Below are 23,590 nucleotides of genomic sequence, written 5' to 3'. Positions count from 1 at the left end.
TGCCTAATTGCAAAGGATCCAATATTTTTAACGTCTTAGCTAAGGCCATTGTTGTAATAGCTTAAACTGAGTGCGAATCCTTTTGTATAAATCAAAGCCCAGATACTACTTTGTCAAAACACATCTCACCAACTCATCCGTGCTAGATTTGCCAATTCACTTCACTATGTGCTTGCCAAAGCACTAGACAATCTTTGTGCAAGACCTTGTATTCCGAACGAAATTGCTTATACCCACAAAAATTGAAACTACATTAACTCATCAAAGTAAGTACAAATTAAGAGATTCACAGAAACTGAAAAATTAAATAGTCAGCTCTTATTTGCTGCGAACGCAATGACAACAATTGATTAAGTATCTGAAAAAGCAGTTAACAATCTATGGCGCCCCTTAAAAAACCAACCTAATCATAACCGCCAATGACCTATACCACAGCACTCTTTGACAGACCTTCGCTTCTCAGCATCAATAATGGACTCACTAATGTTACTGCATTTTCAAGCTTCCCTTTAGCATTCACAACCACATAATCAAAATTCTTAAGATGCTTCACTTCCTCCCTAGCCGTAGCAATCCTCACAAGCAGCGACTCTAAAGTTTCAGTCTTTCTATCAACCAGTCTTTCCACCATTGCCATTTCACTCTCAGCCACAAGGAAAATGAAAACTGCCGAATTACCAAGAATTTTCTCAATGTTTGAGCCCCTTGAATATCCACCCTCAAAACAATATCATACCCTTACCCATGTATTCCCGAATTTGCTGTTTTGGAATGCCTTTATAATCTCCATACACAAGCGCGTACTCCAGAAGCTCGTCCCTCTTAACCATGGATTCAAATTCCTCTTTACTCACAAAGAAATAATCTTTTCCCATCAACTTCACCCGGTCGTTTCGCTCGACTCGTTGCAGTGACCACAAAATGAAGACCCTCCCGAGTTTCCCTAAGTTTCTTGATCACTGCGTCCTTTCCAACACCACTTGGCCCGCTAATTACTATTATCAATGGCTTTGGATTTGGGATCAGAGGCTCTGAGCTGAACGACGAACCCAGCGATGTTTCGAGAGCACGAAGTAGCTCAGACTTATTGGCCTCGTTGACGGCAGTAATGGGAACCGAGAACGGCCGCCGGGAATCACTCATCGGGAATAGGAAGAAGATAATCGCGGGAAGGGTCTGATATTCTGAGATCTCGCGACGAAGCAAGATTCAGTGACCAAATTAGGAATGAGATCGGCGGGAATGAAGGCTTTCTGAAAGTTTGAGTGGGAAATTGGAAGAAAGTGACGATGGTGAAGATTGGATTGGGCCGCAGCACAGAAGAGCTTACGAAACATGGGGTAGAGATAGAAATAGTCGGTGCAAGAAGAAAAGCAAGCAGAGGATCGAATTTTTTGGCTATAATGGACACAACAAGTCTGAAGCTCACACCTTAAGAAGCGTATTACTTAACAATATAATATAATCTACTCCTCCGATCCTTATTATAAGACTCAATTTAACTTTTTATTTGGTTCTAATTATAGACCCAATCCATTTCTCTCTTATATTTATGCATTTTTTTCTAAAATAATCCTTCTAATAATGATAGTTTTAGCCAATACACTTAATAGCAAGGATATTTAGGAATAACAACACTTATTTATTCAACTACTTCCTTAATCTCCTCAAATAAGTCAATTGGGTCTTATAATTAGGACCGGAGGAGTATTACTATAAAACCTGGACTTACTATGTGACGTACACAACTGGCTCAGTTATAAACTTATAATTCACAATCATTCTTAGTTTTTAATGATTAGTTTAACTTAATTGGAAGATAATGGCTACTTGTTATTGTGAGAAGTAGTATTCAAGTATTCAACGGGATAGCGACATTTCTCTTATTAAATAACCAATTCCATATTAGAATATTCCCCTTCTCAAAAATTCATTAGAATAATGCTATCTTTTCGTGTTCCAAGTATAAAAACTAATTACAGAGATTGAAAAAAAAAAATCTATTCACATTAGTTATTTATAATGATATATATTTTTGTATTAGAAACTTTTCTCCTTAGAATAATCCCCTATAGTATGTGTGATAAATAGGATTGCTTAGGAAAATAATTATAAATTCATGAGACAAAATCAACTAAAGCCTTGTCTCTAGAATCAATACAAACTTTTTAACTAATCCTTGTAGTTAGAACCAGAGGAAGTATACAGTAATATTATGCAAATTAGACACGTTACATTTCTGTATGTCCCTATTTATACTAATAAAGTAAGGCCAAAAAAGTATATTAGTAGAGAACCTCTGACTTATTTTCTTAACTGATTCCCAAGTACCCGTTAATCACATGGTGACAATAACATTTTAAGAAAGAACAATTGAAGATTGAAGGTATCAGAATAATGAAAAAGTAGAAGCAAGTATTCAAGTGAAACAACCTAGAATTTCCACGGGTCAAGTTTTGGTCTTGGTACCACCAAAGATAGTTCTGGATTCAAAATACAGTTGAAAGAGGACGAGATGATTATTTAGAATACAATACAGGCAGGTAGGTGGGTGAGAAAAATACACTTATCAGTGTGATGGCCCAAAATAAAATTAGGACAAAAGTAGACAGCTGTATTGTGGAATGCAGAGATCAGAACTATTTTGTTGCTACTAGTCTTTCCTGTTTCATGCTATAAGTGAATCAGAGTGACAGAAAATTACAAAGATGTAACTAAACTTCAGCCAGAGGCTTCTTCAACTTCATTCTCAAGTTTTTACCTTGAGTCTTTCCAGATGAAGGTTATGCCACCAGTTAAGATTCAGATTATCGTCCTGAGGTTAGGCGGAAACAAACCCAGATGCAAGATCTGTAAGGCTCAGTGGCAGATGTTACCCAAGTTTTGGTATGTAAAACAATAGTTCAATACCAATGACTTGAAGCTCCACCTTGAGCGGCAGCAACTTTTCTAGGCATATATTGAGGCTTTGGTTGCAAACCATTGGAACCTTCTATTCCATCATCTTCTGTCCTCTCATTTTTACAGGCTGGGTTTCTTCTGGGATATGAACAGCTTGAAGCAGCATATTGGGCTGAAACAGGTGGATTTCTAACCATCTGCCGCTGTTCAAAAACGTCTGCTGTTGCTGCTACCCCACAGTTGTAACGCAATACTGAACCAACTACTTTCCAGGCCTTGCACCTAAAGCAAGTGAGCAGTAAGTACCATCTCATATTCAAGCATGTAAACAAACGTTCTAATGAAAAAAGGGGCGCCAGTGCCCAAGGCTCCCACCAAGTGGGGTTTGAAAAATCGGTGTACACAGCTTTACCCCACAAACAAAAAGACTGTTTCTAGAATTTGAATCCGTGACCTTCATGTCACATGACAGCACAACCCGTAAACAAACATTTTGTGTCTTACAATATATTAAGGAGAGGGATGGGAAGTGGTAAGGAGGAATCGAGAGAGGAGGAGAAAAATCTATACTCGAGTAAGGTGTCATACCTTGCATATTTTGTGGAACCTGCGCAGGAAGCCGAGCCAAAGGGATGCCACCAGTCCTCTCCACGGGTGGCTTCTCAACTTCTTTGATGCAACATTTTGAGAGATCTTCTGCAACCTCGGCTGGACTTTGTGCTGAGTTATCTGAATATAATACACATGGCCTGCACATGCAATCTCAAATCAGAAGTCAGCAATTCCGGAGCAGATACATGGGCATGCTGACAAGAACAAAGGCCAGTGACCAAGAAGAAAGCTGCATTACCCAAAAACAATAACGGTAATTAAAAGGATACCTGGGCAATGATGCATGCTGCCTCTCAGGCGCAATAACAGTTCCACCCTTCCCATAATGCTCCTCTAGATAAGCAAATTGCTTCTTGAAGTGGTCGACGGCACTATTTAAAAGAGGAGGAGTTAGTTACCAGAGGAAAAGAGGGGCACAAAATGAAAGGCTGATAAGCTACATCAAATAGTGTGACAAACCGGACAAAATAGAGCACTATATATTACAGATGCTTAAGAATCAAAGGTTCACCAAAGCAATTCACAATAAAAATTTTATCCCAGAAAGCATTAAAAAGAAATGGATAATTCTAGATAGACTCTAACGCAATATTTCAACTTCAAGGTGAGCACCGATGGAGAATTAAAACTGCCAATCAAGTACCACATGGCTTCTGGTTAGCAATGAAAATGCTTTTCTTTTCTTAAATAAATGCTCATCTTAAGCACCAGAAAAAGATAAAGCAGAAAACCGGAAGTCATCCAATAACAAGCCAAAATAACAGACAAAGCCATTAAAGAATGCAGGAGATAATAAAATAAAAGCCCAAAAGAGTTCTTTCACATATATTGAGTTGCAACACAAAGGCCTCCAAATTTTTTTAACTTCTGGGTACAAATACTATATGAAAGAAATTCCTGTGTTGTATGATAAATTTAAGGAATGCAAAATGTACAGCCAAAAGAAAAGTACCTTGGATACATAAAACTGGTTGGCTCTGCTCCCTCTAGGTGCTCCTTCAACATCTTCGGATGGTATTCCAGAATTTCTCGATATATGAGCTCTCGTATGTCCTCCTTTGTTATCCTGCGTCTCTCGAATTCAAATTCCATCTTGCTAACTGGCTGTGCTGAAGGCTCTCTTTCAACCTTGGCCAAACCCTTAAAATATGGATCTGCCAGAGCCTAGCAATTTTCGAAAAAACAATATGCCCTGTTAGACCAAGACATAACAAAGAAAGTGAAGTGAAGATGCATGACAATTCAACCTCTTCAGCAGTAGGCCGGTCCTTAGGGTCAAATGCCAGCATTCTTTCCAACAAACGAAGAGCAAGCGGATCTGCATTAGGAAACTTTTGGGAGAAAGGAACTGGCTTCTTCTTTCGCATGCTGCTCAAATATCTCCGAGCTTTCTCGTTTCGTATCTGTATGCATATAATAACAGGGTTGCTGAAAGTCTATATCAATATATTATACTAAAACAGAATCACTGTTCACCCGTTATCTGGGTCTCATGGGCCTCTCCTGTTTTTTTCTCTCTCATAATTTTGTGCATTCAAATTTAAATCCCATACACATAACATGCTATTATATATGTTAATAAAATTAGTGTTTATTATTGGAAGTATTGTCAGTTTTATTTGTGCAACATTCTTTCCAAAATCAAAATTTTAACTTCCACATGCAATTGCATATATGGTACTGGTGGTAAGAAAACTTTAAAAAATATGCTAAAAAGATGGGTGAATGATTTACAGACCCTAGCAATGGCATCAGGAGATGGCGTTCCAAGAAGTTCAGTCATGAGGTCCAACTGATGGACAACATTCTTCCCCGGGAAAAGAGGTTTTCCAGTTAAAAGTTCTGCAAAAATGCAGCCAATGCTCCATATATCTATAGCTGGTGTGTACTGAAAAAACATGGAAAATTCATATTAAAAGAAAGAAAAAAAAAATCATATATACCATCTTGATTAAATGACTAAAAATTAAATAATCATGTACATATAGTGCATAAATAGAGAGGCTGTCTCACCCTAATACATGGTCAGACCTTCCACGGATTCAAGATAGATAAAAATAGTTAAAAGGTACAGTTTACCCAACCAGAGGCCACCCAAGTTGCCATTAAAGCTTTCACAAGGGGGTAAGTCCATATATTGAGAATAGACACTTAGAAATCACGGTCCAGATAATGTCACAGGTTCTTATCAGCATTCCAAAAAGAGAAGAGAGCTAGACAATTTGTTAACAAATATTTCTTTAGTAATTTTAGTAGAAGATTCATAGAGAATAGTAGATTTCCCCAAGCACACAATTATTTTAAAAAATATATAAGAGTTCAAGAGGTCCCTAGCATGTGTAATTGAAGGAAAGAAACAGGATTAAGGGGGAAGGGAAAGGGACCTGCCGTAATTCAAAGTCCAAGCAGGAGTAGGGATTGAATAAAGAAATCAAGGGTCCAAAATAAATATGTAACAGATATTGCACCAGAGCACCTTGGAGAAAAAGGATCCACACAGCTCAGGAGCCCTATACCACCTTGTTGCAACATAATCCTGTGAGTAGTCAAACGGAAATAAGCATGATGAAAAACGACAACACTGCATGTTCAAGGCTCTATAGTCTCAGGAAAAAGAGATTCTTACCGTCCAGAATATGGCAGTGGGTGTGTCATTAAATGCTACTCTGGCAAGACCAAAGTCACAGATCTTGAGTTTGCAGTCAGCATTTGCTAAGATGTTTTTTGGTTTTAGGTCACGGTGAAAAACATTTGCTGGGACCATTCAGAAGTTCAGTATCATCCCAAATTAAAATCAGCAACTAGTTTGTTATAATCAAAACCTAAATGGTTAATAGAAGTAAAGATTGCTAGAGCAAGCTATCCATGAAAAAGATTCTGATTATATAAAGATTATAACCTGTGTGTATGTACTTCAAGCCTCGAAGAAGCTGATAAAGAAAGAACTGATAGTGCTCTGGAGTCAGATCATCATTTGCTTTGATGACCTGATGTAAATCGGATTCCATGAGTTCAAACACGACATATATATCTTTAAATTCTCTCCTGGAAGGTGGTAACAAGATATGTTTGATCTCCACAATATCAGGGTGACGCAAGAGTCTAAGAAGCTTAATCTCACGAAGAATACGAGTAGCATCAGAGACATGTTCAAATATGTCATTAATTTTCTTTATTGCAACCTTTTCTCCAGTGTGTGTATCTGACGCGGAGCAAACTACACCATAGCTTCCTTTACCAATTACTTCTTCTATTCTGTATCTGCTCCCTTCACCATATTCTGTGAAGAAGTTCACATCCACAGATGACTGCATAAACACAGTTAATAAACAATTCAGCAGAAAGTAATTAAAGTCAAATCAATGCACGTGGCCTAAATTATTTGAAACATGCATTTCTGCATTGAGGGGAAAGATGGTGTACATATATTAAACCAGAAAAGAACAAGCTATTCGTCCAAGTTCTGCATCCATTGGTGAAAAAATAATACTGAAATATGCCCCCAAGTTTTGGAGTATTGAGCATCACCGGATGGTTTACCCTCTCTCTGTTTTTTCTTTCTTTGGTCAAGAGATGGTCTAATTAATCGCCAAGAACATATATGAGCTTATCATCTCTAATAGTAAAGAGATTTTCTTTTCTTCAGGAACAAAATCCTATAGCGAAACTTGCTTCAATATTGTTAAACTTAAAAAGGATAATGGGAATTTGAAGCATATAACATGAGCGCAAAAGAAGAAAAGCCAATATAAATCGATTGCAATGGCCAGTAGATACAACAGGATCTGCAAGAGGAGAAGAAATGTCCTAAATGATGCGAAATGCTCAGCTAGGTCTCATACAAACCAGAACTAGACAAGTTAGCACCGCGGTGAAGCATAGACATTTGCCTGATAAATCATTCATCCCAAACAAGACATAGATCAAATATGCATTCAAGCACAATACCCGAAAGAAAAAAGGTAAGAGGAATAGGGCAACTTCATAACGAATGACACAGAATAAATAAGATCACAACTATGTGACCAGTGGGTACAAGTTGTGTGCAGTCACAGAGATGCAGAAAACAACAAAACAACGACCATTCATTGTCTCAATAAGCATCTAATTTCTCCCCCAAAGTGAATTACCACAGATAATTTATAGCTACACATATATCAGAAGAGAAGCTTTACCTTTTTTCTTTGATCAGGCAGCATCTAGGCAACTTGGCATAAAACCCGTCAATGATTTAGGCCAATAGGTGCATCAAACAGCCCCTTCTCTCAACTCAAATCTAGATCCCCCAACTCCTACGACCAAGTTCAAAACCCAGAAAAGCGAAAACTTCAAAAGGAAAAACGATTAACTGGTATTATGACGCTTAGGCACGCGGTGATCAAAGTGCAAGTTTAAAACCAAATAAAAAGTTAGAAACCTTCGACATAAAAGAACAAAGAACAAAGCTCAAAACGGAAAGAGACGCGGTTCAGCTTGGCAGCTACAGTAGCATCTAGGATTGAAAGTAAGGGGTCATAAAAGAAAAGACAAAGGGTTCAAATTAAGGATCAAATGCTCTGATAGTTCTATATTTAAATCAAAAAAGGGGGAGACTTTATCAAACACAACATAATCAAGACAAGCTGGCGGAAGTAACAAAATGCAGCTGGTAACTTCCAGGTTACAGATCACGTAAGAAAATGCGCTCTGGTATGTTACCGAGCTAGCATAAGCGGAAAAAACTAATCTTGGGAGGATCTGCTATGGCGATAATCTCAAAAGCGGCAAAAGGAAGTGAATATAATATATGCAGACGGAAAAGGGAAATGCTCCGGCTTTCAGAGCATAATAAGATTCTTTTGTTGTGTGTGAAGAAGGTAGGAATCGAAGAAGAAGACTATGCAGATTTCAACGGAAATATTTCCAAGTAAGAAATCAGCTTCCCACAGAGGCCTTGTACTTCAAGTTGAAGGCTTTGTGGCGTAGAACTCCGAAACGTGACAGGGTGCGAATGAAAATGATCATTAATTCGAAAAATTGTGATTTTAAAATAACGATATTATGTTTGGAAGCAGAGAAAGGAAAAGGGGTTATCAGTGTTTAATATTTTATTACATTTTTATTTTTATTTTGTTCTGATGCAAGAATATGACAACTACATGCTTTTCAAATAATGTTTCAGTTTTATTTATTATTAAATTCCCTATTTTTATTTATCACTCTTTTCACTTTTTATTTTTATTTTTTTCATTTTAGACAATTTTAAGATCTTTTCTCTTTCATGATATCGGCGCTAATAAAAATTTTATAATTTAAAACTCAAATATGTTATCACTCTACTAATTATTGTAATTTTTATCAATTTAATTACCATAATGACCAGTAATAAGTCATACTTCTGGATTTAGCAGCATCATAATTAAACTATCCATGAAGTTCATAGAAAATGAAAATTCGTTTTCTTTTTAAGAATGACAATTTTATTTTCTTCTAAACACATGGGATTGTTTATCTCTTTGAATAAAAATTATTAAAAGAAATTCTCACCATTAATTAATGCCACAAGAGCATGTGCGTCACATGGGCTGAAGAGTTCTCTAGCTGGGAAACGGTGGTATTAGTTAATTGGTTATTAATTAAATAAAAGGAATCTCCAATCCAATATCATCTTTTTCAGCCACATACTTTGTCGCAGAATAATAATATTTATTTAATTAAAAATAATCTCTGGTTTTTTCTGCATTGGAAATTTCTCCTGTTTTTTTATTTAAGCAGAAGTTGGTCACAATACTTTTTTTTTTCTAGATATAAAGAAGAAAATACTTTTGAAACAGATATGAAATTGATTATACCAACGCACAGTTGAAGTTCTTTGAAAAGTTATATGTTTTTCTGCTGTCCAGGGAACAGGCAATAATTTGAGACCAAATGGAGCTTACATGAAAGAAATTTTTTTAAAATTCTAGAGAAAATAGATGAAAAGTCTTTATTTAAAAATTTTATTGGTCAAATGAACCTGAATTCCAGTACAAAGTCAAATACTTTATATGTATGAAATCATATAAAATACCAATATTTTTTTATGTATAAAAACATATTAGGTCTTTCTAACCAATAAAACTTCCTAAACAAGAACTTTTCACCATTTTGCTATAGTTTTGAGAAATGGAATTGATTTGTTGTGTGAAAATGAGAGAGAAGGTTATCAAATAGGAAAAGTAAAAAAGACAGGAAAGAAGAGACATACTGGGTTCAAATTAGTTGAAACAGAGAATAATTTTCAAAGAGTAAGACTTCAATTTAAATTAACTAAACAAGAAGATAAAGTTGTGGAAAGTGGAACCAGGCAATTAATTTTTCTGTCTGGTGGGGATAATGACACCCACAATGCTTCAAAGTCCTTAACAACCGTCTCCCACATGCCCCCTTCCACTATTAAAAGAAGACTAAAAGAAACTCTACTAAAATATTTTTTCTTTTACTTCCCAAATTGCAGGAGATATCAAAATTCTCAACTTTAGTGCACAGCCTCATCTGTTTGTTTCATTGGTGATTTTGGCTCCCAGCAAAGACACACAACAACATTATTGAGATCAAAATGAAAGAAAAAGAAAGGAAAATAAAGGAGCTTTAATGTTTGAGACATGGGTTTGGATTTAGGAGGGACCATTTTCTTAGCAACTTGAGCTGTGACTGACCAGTGAGTGGTCACCATAAAACCATAATCCTACATAACAACCATCACCAGACAGGCAAGTCAATCCATGCCTTCCATGTATTATTCATTTATTTATTCGTTTCGTACTTTTTTTCCTTCTTTCATTTTTGTGAAGAAACTCTATTTTTGAAATTTCGTGGATGTAAGGGGCACCGCACATCCTTCTGAAATTACAAATTCTCTATTTTTATGCACCTTTGCTATGGACACACATCCTGAAATATGTCGCACAATTCATAATCAATGAATAATACAACTCTGATAATCTTTCTTTTTTTTTTTTTTGGCCAAAATAAAATAAACCTTCTTTTTACTTAGAGGGTCCAGTATTAATAGGCTTCAGGATCAAACCTGCGAGTTTTCTTGCCGCTAGATTACTCGACTGTTGACGTGATATTGACTGATATGGACAAAAATCTCGTTAAAATACAATCTACTTAAATATTTTCATATACGAACACACAGCCACAAATAATCGCCCGAAAAAGTCAAGCTGGTTTCAAATCATTTCCCACACTGATTGTCAGATCGTACAACTTTTCTGCCCGCTGCCAATGAACCACGCGTCAACACAGGTAAACCACTTATATCAGCCAAAGGGGCCAAAATTAGTGAAAACTATGTTCCATCAAAGGTTATGGATGACACTGGTGTCAACGTCATATCAAAGCACGCGTTATTTAAACTATCTATTAAACTTGGTCAAAGCACTAGAATGGTCAGCTAGAACTACAAAATCTTGTATAATAGATACCGAATATGCTTGGAACAATAAAATCATCCTTTCTCACAAAAATGGAAGAATAATTGAGGTGCAACTACGAGAAAGATACAACATTCATATGAAGCCCAAAACAATCCCCTCCCGAGAAGGAGGGTTGAAGAAAAGGGGCAAAGGGATGTCATCATATTTTGGCATTATAGGAACGAAAGTACATATGTCTGATTAATCATAAGGACGAAATTGTAATTGCGAGACAAACAAAAGCTCATCAGGAAACAACTCAGCTAAACTTGATAGCACTAGGAGATTACCACTTCGTCATTACAGTGGGCAGGAGTCTCAAAACTGGAGTCGCTCTCCTAAAACAAAAAACATGCCTAGTAAAAGAAACCCAACACTTTACCACCAACATTCTTTCTCCTAGCCTCTTCGTGATCCATAATACCAGCAGAGGTCGTCAAGACAATATAGCCAAACTGCATTAGTATGATCAAAGATTAGGGCCAACAGGGAAACCGTATGAACACAATATATATTACTTTTTTCCATTTCAAATGATTGGCACTACTTCCAATGCTGTGAGAAAGGGGGAAAGATGCTTCCTGAAAACCTATGGGCGGAAGGCCTGAAGACGAAAAACAAACCCATGCGTAATCGACCGTGTAAAGTTAGCATGGTTATCAAGTAATAGCAAGCTCATGTCATAGCAGCCCAAGAAATACATTGAACCTTACAAGTGAAGAGCCATAAAACTAGAGAATATATGGATCCTGACTTAAAAGTACAAGAACCATAGGCCAGGAGGCCAGAAGACTTTGCTATAACTTAACAGGAAAACCTTACATAAAAGCCATGCTTATAGAGAAAAATGAAGAACAGTTGTCTAGAAAGATTCATAGAAACACAGCAGGACAATTCAGTGAGCTAGACGATATTACCAAATCATCTAAAATAAATGAAATGTACTAAGATGATGCTAAGTGGAGGCATTCATCAGCTATAGACAAATTAAATTATGTTTGAATTAGCTTTTTTGAAAGTGATTTTACTATGTAGGAGGTAAGTATGTGAGAAGAGTCGTCTTGCTGAGAAGCTAATCCAAACGCCCCATAAGAGTCAACAAACAAGAAGATTTCATAGATTTCATATTACAAGCAATTGCACAGCAAGCTTCTTAGCTAACCTGTCTTGAGGGAAGTAGCCTTGCAGTCCAAGGTTCTATCTCCTTGACACCCACATCAAAACGGGGACTAATAACACCACATTTATTTAATCTTCCGTTTAACTCAACAACAATTTTCCCAGCCCTGTGATCATCAACATACTCAAACTCTCCAATGTACCCTAGAAAGTAGCAGAATGAGCGAGATCACCAAAAAATCTTTATAATCAATTCCAAGAATAAGGGAAGTGCTTTAAGAAATAAAATTGAGACATACCATGTTTCTGCATCACCAAAAGAAACTTAATGATCACTTTTGAGGATGGCCTAATCATGACCTGACGTTTCCCCCGTTTCTCAGCATTGTACATACTCTTCAGAGCATCGTTTAGGACACTAACTCTCACCATTGTCACTGTTAAAAAGTTTGGCAAGGGTTAACGATCTCTAAAACAAAGTAATAGACTAATGCAAGACACAAGTGAGCAATAAGTGGAAGAAAATCCATATTTAAAGGTTCAAATTGCTTTTCATGATACAATCTAGACATATTTATACAACCACTTCCATTCTCTTTTATTTCCCTTGATGAAAGAGACACATCATTAATCAACATTACCAGTTTGAATGGAAGCTACAAGTCCATCCATCCATTACTTAAAAAATAGCCATAAGTAACACTAGCTCTTGGAGCAAATCGACACCTAAACATTAGATATTCGATAGTAATTCAAATTATCAAGAATAACAAGTTTGCAAACATAAAACCCAAAAATAGCGCAGACTCAGGTAGCCTCTAACTCATGAATCCGCTCCCCCCTCCAAAAAAAAAATAAATAAATAAATAAAATGACGAGCAGAATACTAAGAGCTGCCTCAATAACCAACTTCGCTTTGTTCAACTATGGCCGAACTTCAAATCCTTCGTGTTATCAAATCATTCCCATAATTTCTAAAAAAAATCGCTTGTTTCATACAGTTGTGTTCCTTGGTCAGGTATACACAAAATCACACCTAACACTTCTTGTTAAAGAACAAATTTTAAACTGTGGTTCCCCAATTCAAGTACACAATATGCAATACAGCATCGATAGGTAATGACAACAATACAAACAACCAGCATGCACCCATTCTCCGTACAACACAAGTAACCCCAGGAGAGCGGATTAACAAGATCATGAATTATAATTTCATACATTTCCCTCAAAGCAGAGGAGAGCGTTCGAAACTGTAAAAGCCGGATCTTACCAACTCGGAACAGAGGATCCTCAGAGAAACGGCGCGAATACGGTCGACGCTTTGGAATCGAGACTGATCACAAGCAAAACGAAGAATACCTATAAAGCGCCTTCATGTCTAACTAGGGTTTTGAAATTTGGGCTCTCCATTAATTGAGCCCAATGAATAAGTTGTGGGCGTTACCTAATTCTCATCTTGGACTTTATTCTGTTTAGGCCCTTTTCATGGAAAATAATAATTATTTGAAAAAAAATTTCTTTCATATTGGCCCAAAAAAATACTATCTCCAGTCTTTAATATAAGAATTTATTTGACTTTTATTTTGACTTTAAATATAAGACCCCAATTTGTACCAAAAAAAATATAAGACCCCAATCTACTTTGTCTTTCGTATTTATCTATTTTTTTCAAAGGTAGTCTTTGTAATAATGATGATTCTAACCAATATACTTAATTATGAAGGATATTTTAGGAAAGACAACATTCATTTTTTACAAATAACTAACTTAACGAACTTTCTTAATCTACTTAAATTAGTCAACTAGTTCTGATATTAAGGACTGGAGGTAGTGTATTTAAAGATTGTCAATTTAATATTTTATTAATAAAAAAGGATTCAAGATGGATTTACATTGAGTGCTCATCAGATCTGGACCGTCCAAATCTGATCTGGATGGTTCAAATTTATTTTTATTTTTATTTTTTTAAAATAATTATTTTAATAGATATAGGATAAAAAATAAAAGTAATCTCTTAACTATCATTCTTTAAAAATATAATTTTTTCTATTTTAAAATAATTATTTAATAATATTAAATCTGGACCGTTGGTCCAGATTGCTCATCAAGTGATGAGCATTGGGTGCTCATCACCTGATGAGCACTGAATGGGGACCCTTTGGATGGAAATAATTCTATCATAAATAAAATAAAAAATTCACATATAATAAAATTGTGTTGTTTTTATAACACCAATTTTAGCAATTTCTTATTTAGAAGACATTGCAATGGATCCAAATATATGAATTGTATCAACCCTTTTACTAACATACCACCATCATTTTATTTGGTAGCTATCTATCTATAAACTGTCGGTCAAACGAATAAAAACAAGGCTAAAAAAAAAAAAAGAACTACATAAAAATTGAAGTTTAACATCTTAGGTCTCACTATGCACTTGTGAGATCAGAGTTAATATTATAGCCGATCATCTTGTAACCTAGTGACATATAAGTTCCTCCATAAATCAAAAGTCAATAGATTCCATCTGTTTGTAACCTTAGGCCCCTTTAAATAAAAGGAAAGAAAACGAATGAATATTATAAAGTGGAAAAATTGCTTACTCTTCTCACCATATATCTGGGAATCCAAATTTCTAGAACTCACTGTACTGAGATTTATTTCAAGAAAAAACACTTGTTTGGTCAATTTCAGGAAATGAAACGAACTTTATTCCTTCAGCATAATCACTTGTTCAAACACTTGCACATAACTGACGATCTTAACTGCCAAACAAATCCGTGAAACCAAGCACCAATACATTTCACCTTTCCATCAAAAAGAAAGAAAGAAAGAAAATCCATTTCATCTTCTAGCAAATTCAACCAGATAGGCATCATCTGGGTTTGAAAACTCCCATCAGAAATGCAGACATACACTGCATCCAAGAATTCGGAGCAATCATTAACACCTGCTCCTTGGATACCTGGAAGAAATTCATTTCCTTATTCATTATCCTTGCATGCTGCTTCGTGCCAGATTTCATAAATAAATATTCAGACTTTGCTTTACTTCAACTTCCCCAAATGTTTCCAGATAAAAAATTATCAAGTTTCTCAGCTTGACATTTACAAAAAACAAACAAATTGATAGGACACTGCCGCCAAAACTCACAACCAGACATAAAGGAGCGTCAAGAGGGAAGAAAACGGGGAAAAACTGGTCTAGAAGAAAATACAAGGGTTCAGAACCGGACGAGACAGAAAAAGTAGAGGAGCAAAAGTAGGTAGTCATGATGAAAAGCTAAGAGAAGCAAGTTGGAAAGTTAGAAGTGTATGTATAAAGAGATGAATGGGGAAGGGCGAAGGCGGAGGAAGAAAAACTTTTCAAGTCAAGCTTTGGTGTAGGGAGCCATTCCTCTCTCGTTATGTTTTTAGAGATTCCGCTCTCTACGATTAAAAGTTTGTTTGTAGCGTGTGTGGATTAATCTCTTTTTCTATTTGTTATCCTCATCTGAAAAAAATAATTATCCCCCTTCTATCAGTGTCATTTGTCTCAGTAGCAGTAACATCAAAGTGGGTTTTCTATAATGCTCTATGTATCAGTGTATTGTATAAAAGCTTTTATTTTTATTTTCGGGAGTAAATCTATACCTTACATGATCAATTTTGGAAGCATTTGTTAGGGGTCCTATCATAAATCAAGTCAAAAATTGACTTTAGTGTTCCTTTAATAGAACCGGTCCACTTGAGAATATCTGCTTCTGGAAATCAAGACAGACAAGCAGGCATCCACCTTCACCGTAAAAATTAGACTTTAAGGAAATGACCCAGCAAACCTGGTTATGGCTATCAATGGAGAAAGTTCAAGGCCTTGATTATTGTGGATGGATGCAAACACAAGGTTAAAGTGTAAGTTGATAAAATGTTCTTTTAAAGGGATTTATGAGATTTCATCAAAGGCCAAAGTGGGTTATTTTATCAAGGCATTAATTACAGATTGAATCTCAAAAAAAGGCTACCATTTTAGAAAAAGAGGAAGAAGCGTTGTAATAGAGACAACATGAGGAGGCAAGATGGAGAATTTAAGACTTTGAGAATTCAAATCACACAACGTCAAAAGTTACATTGACAGAAGCAGCATATTAGATTTTTAAAACAACACCTTAAAATATGATAGATTGATATCTCAAATGAAAACGTCACAAGCTCCAATTACAGAAAGAATTATTGTTCCATTCAACCTAGCAGTGGGATTCAAGTCCAAGTGACACCCCATCATTTATTTCCCGACAACTAGTACTATGCTCTGACACAATGCACATGACTTGCTGCTCCAACAAATCAGCAGCAACATCAAAGGACATCTACATGTATTATTTAGTTACATGCATGTGGATTGAATACTGATATATGTCTTCTACTCTAATGTGCGATATAATACCCATAGAAGATTTGCGCAGAACAGGATTTCTCACTTTAGGTGCTTGGCAAACCAGTTCAACAAGTCCTGATGCGCCTCTTCGGCTGCCGACACTGCTTTAGCATCTTCAGTGTTGTACCTCACAGTCCAACCGTGTGCAACTTGAGGAAATATTTTCACAAAACTAGGAACCTGCACAAAGCAATCATGTTAATCAGGGACATATCAAATATAGATAGCCGTAAAAAATTAAAGGGAAAATTAATCTTTTGGTCCCTATAGTTTTAACTCATTTGTAACTTAGTCCTTGAAGTTTGACTCGCTGCAACTCGGTCCCTATAGTTTTATCTATTTTATAATTTAGTCCTTGTGTTTTTGAAAAATAAAATTATATATATAATAAAAGGAGGGATTAAATTATAAAATGGTTAAAACTATAGGGATCGAGTTGCAGCGAGTCAAACTTCAAGGACTGAGTTACAATTGAGTCAAAACTAGAGGGACTGAGTTGCACCGAGTCAAAGTATAGGGACTGAGTTACAAATGAGTGAAAACTATAAGGACCAAAAGATTAATTTTCCCAAAATTAAAAAACAGTGAAAAAGGATAGCCAAACTGCTTTTATATTTAAATCAAACAAATGCCCTAGGAATTTTCAACTGAATGATGACAATGGTAACAAACTTAAAAACAGACAAAAGATAGCTACGGCAACATTATCTTTCAAAAAAGATAGGAGGTTAGCATCCTCCCATCAACGTGTATGTAATCAATGAAGTGGAGACAGCAATCGGTAATAAGATTTTCCAAAAACCGATAAGAAATCATTTTCTTCCAATATTAGGATGTCAAATTAGACACTTGAATTGATTGCATGATTAGGGTTTTCATGTTCTTGCGCACATGATCATGAAAGTGAGAATTTCCAAAATATGAAGACTGAGTCATAGCACCAAACATACTAAATCCTATTGTCATGACAGTACACAATGCATGACATTGTGCTGCTACACAAATACGATGAATTGATACTAAGGTAATTTCAAGGAGGAAAAAAAGATTGTTTTCTACTGAATTATACGGACAACTTTAATAGTGTTTGACATAAATTAGAATAAACATCAACAGCACAAGTGCACAAGATAAGATGAAAATGTAATCATGTTACCAATTATCCCAGAAACGGGTGAATAGTGAAAAGCATGATACCCAGCAGAATAGGATGATAACGATGGAATATACTCAATAGTTATCAAATAAATCCAACCTGTCATCACACATCCAAAATGGAAAAAGTACAAAACATTTTTGGCTGTAAAATATTTGTATGATTTCAGCAGATTTCATTATATCAACATGAAATTGACGTTGTTGGCAAATTGTCAAGTTATAATCAAATTACATAAATTCTCTTCATAGAGAAACAAAAGAATAGTACTTCACAAAGAGAGGGCAAAAATGGTACCGCAGGCTTAGCAGATAGGATTTGTTCGAACTGTTTAACAAGTTCTGGAGGAGAAATTTTGTCAAGCTCAGCTCCGAGTATAGTAATTGGAATTTCAACACCTGTAAGAGAATTTAATTATCGACTGCTACATCATGTAAATATCAGTAACTGCTTTAAGACCTTCCTTTGCAATTTTTGTTTGATCTCTCAGAAATTAGAGAATGAATCTGAATCGAATAAGTAGCTAAATCCTAATAATATGCTTAAAGCATATACAAAACCAATGATAATCATTGCACCATCAATTAAAACAAAAGAAGTTTAATACAAAATTTCAAAAGAACTGTATACAAAACCAATGTAAATAACTGCCCTCTCAAAGCATATATCACATGAACAAATCTCCATGCAATTTAAAAGACTCTTACGGGATATGCTTAAACTGATCATACAAGTAAAAGCTGCAAGAAAATTCTGATAGTTTTCCTCCCTTAGGAAATGCAGATGATATATTTTTTTCCCAGAAACAGAGTATGCAACTTAACAAGACAATAAAGCAGTTAAAAAGCATACTCTTGATGTCCTCGACAGTGACAAATGATGGATGTAATAGCACAGCAACATTGAGAAGTCCATGTCTTGCAACTTCAACCACAGCCTTGGCTGAGAAGAAAAATACGTGTCACCATCACTCAAAACAGTTGAGTAAAACCACTGTATGGCTGCTAATTCATAAATTGTGATAAATAGATGAAATACATACACCTATAAAGATCTGAAACTGCTAGATGCACAAAATGAGTTTTTTTTTTTTTTTGGGGGGGGGGGGAGGAGAGAATGGGAGGAGCGGCACTCACCACCCCAGCAAAAACCAGCAGCCCCAATTGCTGAAACACCTTCAATTTTTAAGGCTTCAATTACAGGTTTAGCAACTTCAATGCCTTTCTCCTAACAGAACAAAATGAGAGAATCAGAGAATAATGTATTACAGCTTACAAATGAAGCAAGATTATCAGACATTTATCTTTTCCAATCCATAGTGTTTGACCCCAAAATCCAAACCATAACATTGAGAAGGAATTTTTCTAGTAAGTATGCAAAAAGATTTCATTCAGGTGAAATTCGGGGGGGAAAAAAAAGAGTTTTCTTTTTAAATAAAACAAGATATTGTAAAATAAAAAGTGTTCAAATATCATAAAAATAAACATAAACACTAACTGGTGCATGATCTTTTATCCAAACAGATAATGGCCTGTCAGCTTTCTCAGGAACAAAAGGATCACCGTGGAAGAAATCAGGAACAACTACATAATACCCTGCAGCAGCAACCTTGTCCGCAAGCTTCCTTCACAACCAAAAACAAATGGTTTTACTTCCGAAGGGAACATATCCCATTAAGCACATCCAAAAATTTGCAATGAGAGAGAAAGAAATCAAAGAAAGAGCTGAAGAATATAGTCAAACTAGATAATCATATCACCTATAAGAAAATCAATAACCTAGTTATATACCTACATATATCATAGACATCAGACATCCTCACTTTTAAAAAAGATGATCACTAAATTACACTAAGTGCATCTATTTAATTTTGGCATGGTAAAAGATAGATAGCCCTTTTATTATTTCTTCAACAAAATTAAATTCTGTCTGCCACCTGAAGCAGAAGCCGAGCTAATGGCATGAAGAGGACAAGTTGGCTCAACTACCACACCATGCAGATTATCTTCCATACTAAACCTCACGAATTCACGAATGCATAATAGAAATGAGCAATTGGATCCAAGAAAACATGGATTTGAATTTTAATAGATAGAAATCCATATATTATTAGCAGTGGATGTCAATCACCGAAGATGTAGATAAAAGGAAAAAATGAATAACTTAAAAGACTATTGACTATTTTCATTTCCTCAATTACAATAGAAATCCCTTCCAAAGTGACACCCAAACAATAACTTAAGAGAGTAAAGACTATTGACTATTTTCATCCCTTTACTTACAATAGAATCACATTCAAAGAATTTTCAGGTACCAAATCTAACAGATCATGGTGTCCAGCTATAATACAGTTTGATGCGAACAGGACACCTAAGTAATTTACTACGAAAACAAGTATACCGGCTAAAATAAGAAACAAGAAAAGTAGACAGATAAGTTAGTCGTACCTCAAATTTGGTGCTTCATAACCTGCAGGACAAGTTGAACGTGCGAAGTTAGAAATTATATTGATTTACGTCCAGAGCTGATACATGCTATCATCAAGTCGAAGTAAAGACCCCAGCCTCTAAAAGATACTTTTAGTATTCTTTAGCACGATAAAAAGCCATATCGTGTGCATGCAAAAATCTTAAATTGAACCAAAATAGTTATTCAAGTGAAAATACACCTTCTAACCAAAATCTATCATGCACATGTATTTGGACAGAGAAAAGCAAAAAACAAATACACATGCGGCCCAAAAGGCATGTGGAACAAAAAATAGACAAATTCTAAAACTTCTGCCCCATTCATCCAAAACGGGGGCCTCTAAACAATGCTTTATCATGCAATAATAAGATTCAGAATAGACTTCCAGAAGTAAAACCCCATGTCACAGAAATAAATGGCAGAGGTTAATCAAAACTGAAACATGATAACTGGAATTTATTAGATCTTTTGAACAAATACCTTCTGTAACCCAGGAATGGGAACTTGACAGAGTATCATTTATAGGCATATCAGAAAACAAAGATGCTTCATGGAAGTGAAAGAAGTGATAAAAATGAATAAATTACCAAAAACATCAGCAATCAGAAGAACGGCAAGCTTGGAGTCGGCGGTGCCAGTGACATAAGTATCTATGCCACCAACTTTCTGAACATGGCCAGCTCCAGCAGCTGGGTTGAGGGTTGGAGGGTTTGAGCAACACTCTGGGCCTGACATTTCTTGATTGTTCTTCTGACTCCAGTAATCACAACACACAGTGAAGATGATAGCTCGATGCTTCCTCTCTTACGAGGGAATTGGAGGCATTTAATGGCGATGAACGGAACTTTCAGGGGCCTGCAGCCTGCCTCTAGATGAGTGAGGAGGAAGGACCCCAAACGGAAGTTCGATTGGCGTCAACAGTGACGTTCAACGTTAACGAGAAACGGCCAAATGCAACAACCGAAAAATGCGATTTTTTTTTAAATATAAAATCTAATCTATATTATCTTTTATATTTTTATATTTTTTTGATAATCTTTATAATAATAATAATTCTAACCAATAATTTGATTAGTAAAGATATTTTTAAAAAAATAACTATTTATTATAATAATTGACTTAACTTATTTTATTAATCTATTTAGGGTCCGTTTGGGATCACGTTTGGGCCCCCAAACGTGCGTCCCAATCTGGCTTTTAATGTGACTGTAGTTTTACATGTTTGGATCTGCGATGGGTTATCTGACTTGTGAGGCCCAATGGGCTTTTGGGAGAAGCTTATTTTGGATGCTTTTATTTGGATGCGCAGCTGCGTTGAGAAAATATTGGAGTATTTTATTAGGGTGTTATTTTTTTTTACCTAACTGACCCTCCTGCATGCTTTTTCTCCATTACATATATTAATTAAGTATTTTATTATTTTTCAATTTCCTTCTAATAATAACTTTTTTTTTTATTTTCAATAATTTTATTTTCAGTACTTCTTTTAAAATGGTCACTTATATATATAATTTCTTTTAACAATAAATTAATCCCTTATTTTTAATAATTTTATTTTCATTACTTTATTATAAAATAGTCACATTATATATAATTTCTTTCTAATAATAAATTAAATTTCTTTACTTTTAATAATTTTATTTTCCTTACTTCTTAAAAAATAGTCACATTTTATATATATATATATATATATATATCTAATATTAGATATGTGCTATTTAATAAAATTCATGTCCTTTTAAGTCATTTTACATCCAAACTTACTTTTACATTTATCATCCAAACAAGTTTCAGCTTCTTAAACTGACTTTTTTCTAAAACCCAATTCAAACATAAATCACATTACTCTATCTAACTTTTACTCAATCTGACTTATGTAAAAATCATATTGAAAAAAAAAGCTACTTCTCTACTGCTAATCCAAACACACCTTAAATTAGTCTAGGACCAAGGTAGTGGTTTATGGACTTTCTACAGGATGAATTAAATCAGGGTCCCTCTCATGCCTCACCCATTACACACATTATTATTGATAACGCTAAGAAGTGTTTTATGATATAACTAGTTGAATAATTTGAATAGATTAAAAAAATTAATTAAGTTAATTATTTATAACACTCTTCTGATATTTAATATAAGACCTATTTAACTAATTTAATTAGATTAAGAAAGTTAAGTAAGTTAGTTAATTATAAGAAACATGTCATGTTTTTCCTAAAACACCATAATCATCCTCCTTAACATCTTTTTTCCCTCTTCTACTTAATTAGGATTGAAGGGTTATTTATAGAGATAATTTAGAAAAAATTGATAAATATGATAAATAGGTCTTATATTTAGGACCAAAATCAACTCAACAATTAGGTTCTATATTAAGGACCAAAGAAGTAAATAGGTATTGTTTTACCTAAAATATTCTTACTATCAAGTATTATTTGATTAAACATTTAACATATGTAAGTACTACAAGGATTACTTTAAAAAAGAATAAATATGAGAGAAAAAGTAAATTATAGTCTTATATTTAGAATCAAGTTAAAAGTCAAACTAACTTTTATATTAAGAAGTGAAGATATTATAAAGGTTTCAATTTTTTTTTCTCCCTATAATCCAACACCGATCATTCTATTTCCTGATCAACTGGGCCGCAAGGCCCTGACATATTTCAATATTTTTATAATCTTGACAAATTTCATGAGTGATTATGGCATGAAATGTCACTGATTGCCTCTTCGAAACCAAAAAAAAATTAAGTGAGAAAAGAATCAGGTTTTGAGTTTTAAGAGAGAACATTTGTGTAAGATTTTCCAATAAAACAATTTTAGTTCAAGTATTTTATAATTTACCATTGAAGCATTTAAATAATTCTAATTGCCCATTTGACTACTGAACCTACGCCATATCTGCCATATTTATTTAATAATAAATATCACATTTTGGATGAGAAAAACAGATAATTAATATCGCAATATGCATTAAATATTCAGGTTCTTGTTGACAATAAGAACATATAGAACTCTTTTAGTTGTACTTGTATGTTGAGATTTAACTTAAGCACGTTTTTTTTTTAAATTATTTCTAAAATTATATTGATATATAATTATTTAAAAAATTCAATTCAAGTGTTTTTATTGTTACCTGCTGTAAATAACTATTTTACGCATATTTCATGAATTATAATATAGCAGGGATCTAGCATTACCTCTCAAGAATATGGTTAGATAAAGAACTAAATTAAAACAGCACACAACCACATAAAGGGGATATGTAAAAATGCTTCAATTAAACCACCTAATCAACGTGAATGAATCATTCCAATTCCCAAATATCATCAATCGTATTTTAAAGAAGCATAATAATCAATAAGAAGAAACAGCAAAATTTGACCCGTTTTAATATTAAAGGAATCAAACTAGCTGCACTTACTTGCATATTAAGACTTTACTATCAAGAGTATTTCAAAGTTTAAAGCTTCAAA

At 34.7% G+C, this 23,590-nt stretch overlaps 4 protein-coding genes across 8 annotated transcripts; all 4 read right to left on the bottom strand.

Moving 5' to 3' along the window:
- Positions 1-424: 424 nt before the first annotated feature.
- Positions 425-1,356, bottom strand: LOC114719856 (guanylate kinase 3, chloroplastic-like). Its single transcript, XM_028905421.1, is given in 4 exon segments — positions 425-678; positions 681-740; positions 743-872; positions 874-1,356. Coding segments are annotated over 4 exon segments (714 nt in total). The 5' UTR covers positions 1,144-1,356.
- Positions 1,357-2,357: 1,001 nt separating this feature from the next.
- LOC114719793 (mitogen-activated protein kinase 16) lies at positions 2,358-8,452 on the bottom strand. Of its 2 annotated transcripts, none has more exons than XM_028905334.1 (10): positions 7,689-8,452; positions 6,413-6,821; positions 6,140-6,267; positions 5,990-6,049; positions 5,252-5,401; positions 4,761-4,916; positions 4,466-4,677; positions 3,783-3,884; positions 3,472-3,650; positions 2,358-3,166 (listed from the first exon to the last, which is right to left on the bottom strand). In XM_028905334.1, the coding sequence occupies exons 1-10, from the start codon at positions 7,710-7,712 to the stop codon at positions 2,904-2,906; spliced, it is 1,683 nt and encodes a 560-aa protein (XP_028761167.1). In that variant the 5' UTR covers positions 7,713-8,452; the 3' UTR covers positions 2,358-2,903. The 2 variants fall into 2 exon arrangements, with proteins under 2 accessions (XP_028761167.1, XP_028761160.1); XM_028905327.1 differs by having other exon boundaries at positions 2,549-3,183; positions 3,490-3,650; positions 7,689-8,448.
- A 2,482-nt stretch (positions 8,453-10,934) lies between these two features.
- LOC114719850 (40S ribosomal protein S15a) lies at positions 10,935-13,410 on the bottom strand. The gene is made up of 4 exons (XM_028905409.1): positions 13,345-13,410; positions 12,374-12,511; positions 12,118-12,278; positions 10,935-11,410 (listed from the first exon to the last, which is right to left on the bottom strand). Exons 2-4 carry the CDS (start codon positions 12,504-12,506, stop codon positions 11,312-11,314), a joined length of 393 nt encoding a protein of 130 aa, XP_028761242.1. The 5' UTR covers positions 12,507-12,511; positions 13,345-13,410; the 3' UTR covers positions 10,935-11,311.
- Positions 13,411-14,810: 1,400 nt separating this feature from the next.
- LOC114719805 (endo-1,3;1,4-beta-D-glucanase-like) lies at positions 14,811-20,926 on the bottom strand. Of its 4 annotated transcripts, none has more exons than XM_028905354.1 (8): positions 20,700-20,926; positions 20,091-20,112; positions 19,141-19,267; positions 18,780-18,870; positions 18,496-18,585; positions 17,941-18,041; positions 16,531-16,667; positions 14,811-15,039 (listed from the first exon to the last, which is right to left on the bottom strand). In XM_028905354.1, exons 1-8 carry the CDS (start codon positions 20,845-20,847, stop codon positions 15,018-15,020), a joined length of 738 nt encoding a protein of 245 aa, XP_028761187.1. In that variant the 5' UTR covers positions 20,848-20,926; the 3' UTR covers positions 14,811-15,017. The 4 variants fall into 4 exon arrangements, with proteins under 4 accessions (XP_028761187.1, XP_028761179.1, XP_028761196.1 ...); XM_028905346.1 differs by lacking the exon at positions 14,811-15,039 and adding an exon at positions 15,809-15,848; XM_028905363.1 differs by lacking the exon at positions 14,811-15,039 and having other exon boundaries at positions 16,198-16,667; positions 20,700-20,924.
- Between the last annotated feature and the right edge of the window lie 2,664 nt (positions 20,927-23,590).

This window comes from Neltuma alba, unplaced genomic scaffold (assembly GCF_004799145.2).
Source record: "Neltuma alba isolate B1F8T4 unplaced genomic scaffold, ASM479914v2 tig00002179_pilon, whole genome shotgun sequence".
Taxonomy (NCBI): domain Eukaryota; kingdom Viridiplantae; phylum Streptophyta; class Magnoliopsida; order Fabales; family Fabaceae; genus Neltuma; species Neltuma alba.
This window is presented reverse-complemented; position numbering and strand designations above follow the sequence as displayed.

What these genes read in the sequence shown, in the direction of transcription:
- LOC114719793 (XM_028905334.1), bottom strand. Translation starts at nt 7,712, where the DNA reads ATGCTGCCTGATCAAAGAAAAAAG. An exon ending in CTCCTGATGCCATTGCTAGG is followed by an intron (nt 4,917 to 5,251) that starts GTCTGTAAATCA and finishes ATATGCATACAG; the next exon opens with ATACGAAACGAGAAAGCTCG. An exon ending in CAGCATGCATCATTGCCCAG is followed by an intron (nt 3,651 to 3,782) that starts GTATCCTTTTAA and finishes TTGCATGTGCAG; the next exon opens with GCCATGTGTATTATATTCAG.
- LOC114719850 (XM_028905409.1), bottom strand. Translation starts at nt 12,506, where the DNA reads ATGGTGAGAGTTAGTGTCCTAAACGATGCTCTGAAGAGTATGTACAAT. An exon ending in TTTGGTGATGCAGAAACATG is followed by an intron (nt 12,279 to 12,373) that starts GTATGTCTCAAT and finishes GCTACTTTCTAG; the next exon opens with GGTACATTGGAGAGTTTGAG. An exon ending in GGCTACTTCCCTCAAGACAG is followed by an intron (nt 11,411 to 12,117) that starts GTTAGCTAAGAA and finishes ATACTAATGCAG; the next exon opens with TTTGGCTATATTGTCTTGAC.
- LOC114719805 (XM_028905346.1), bottom strand. Translation starts at nt 20,847, where the DNA reads ATGTCAGGCCCAGAGTGTTGCTCAAACCCTCCAACCCTCAACCCAGCT. An exon ending in TCCTATCTGCTAAGCCTGCG is followed by an intron (nt 16,668 to 17,940) that starts GTACCATTTTTG and finishes TGCTTTGTGCAG; the next exon opens with GTTCCTAGTTTTGTGAAAAT. An exon ending in TGGTTTGCCAAGCACCTAAA is followed by an intron (nt 15,849 to 16,530) that starts GTGAGAAATCCT and finishes TTTACGGTGAAG; the next exon opens with GTGGATGCCTGCTTGTCTGT.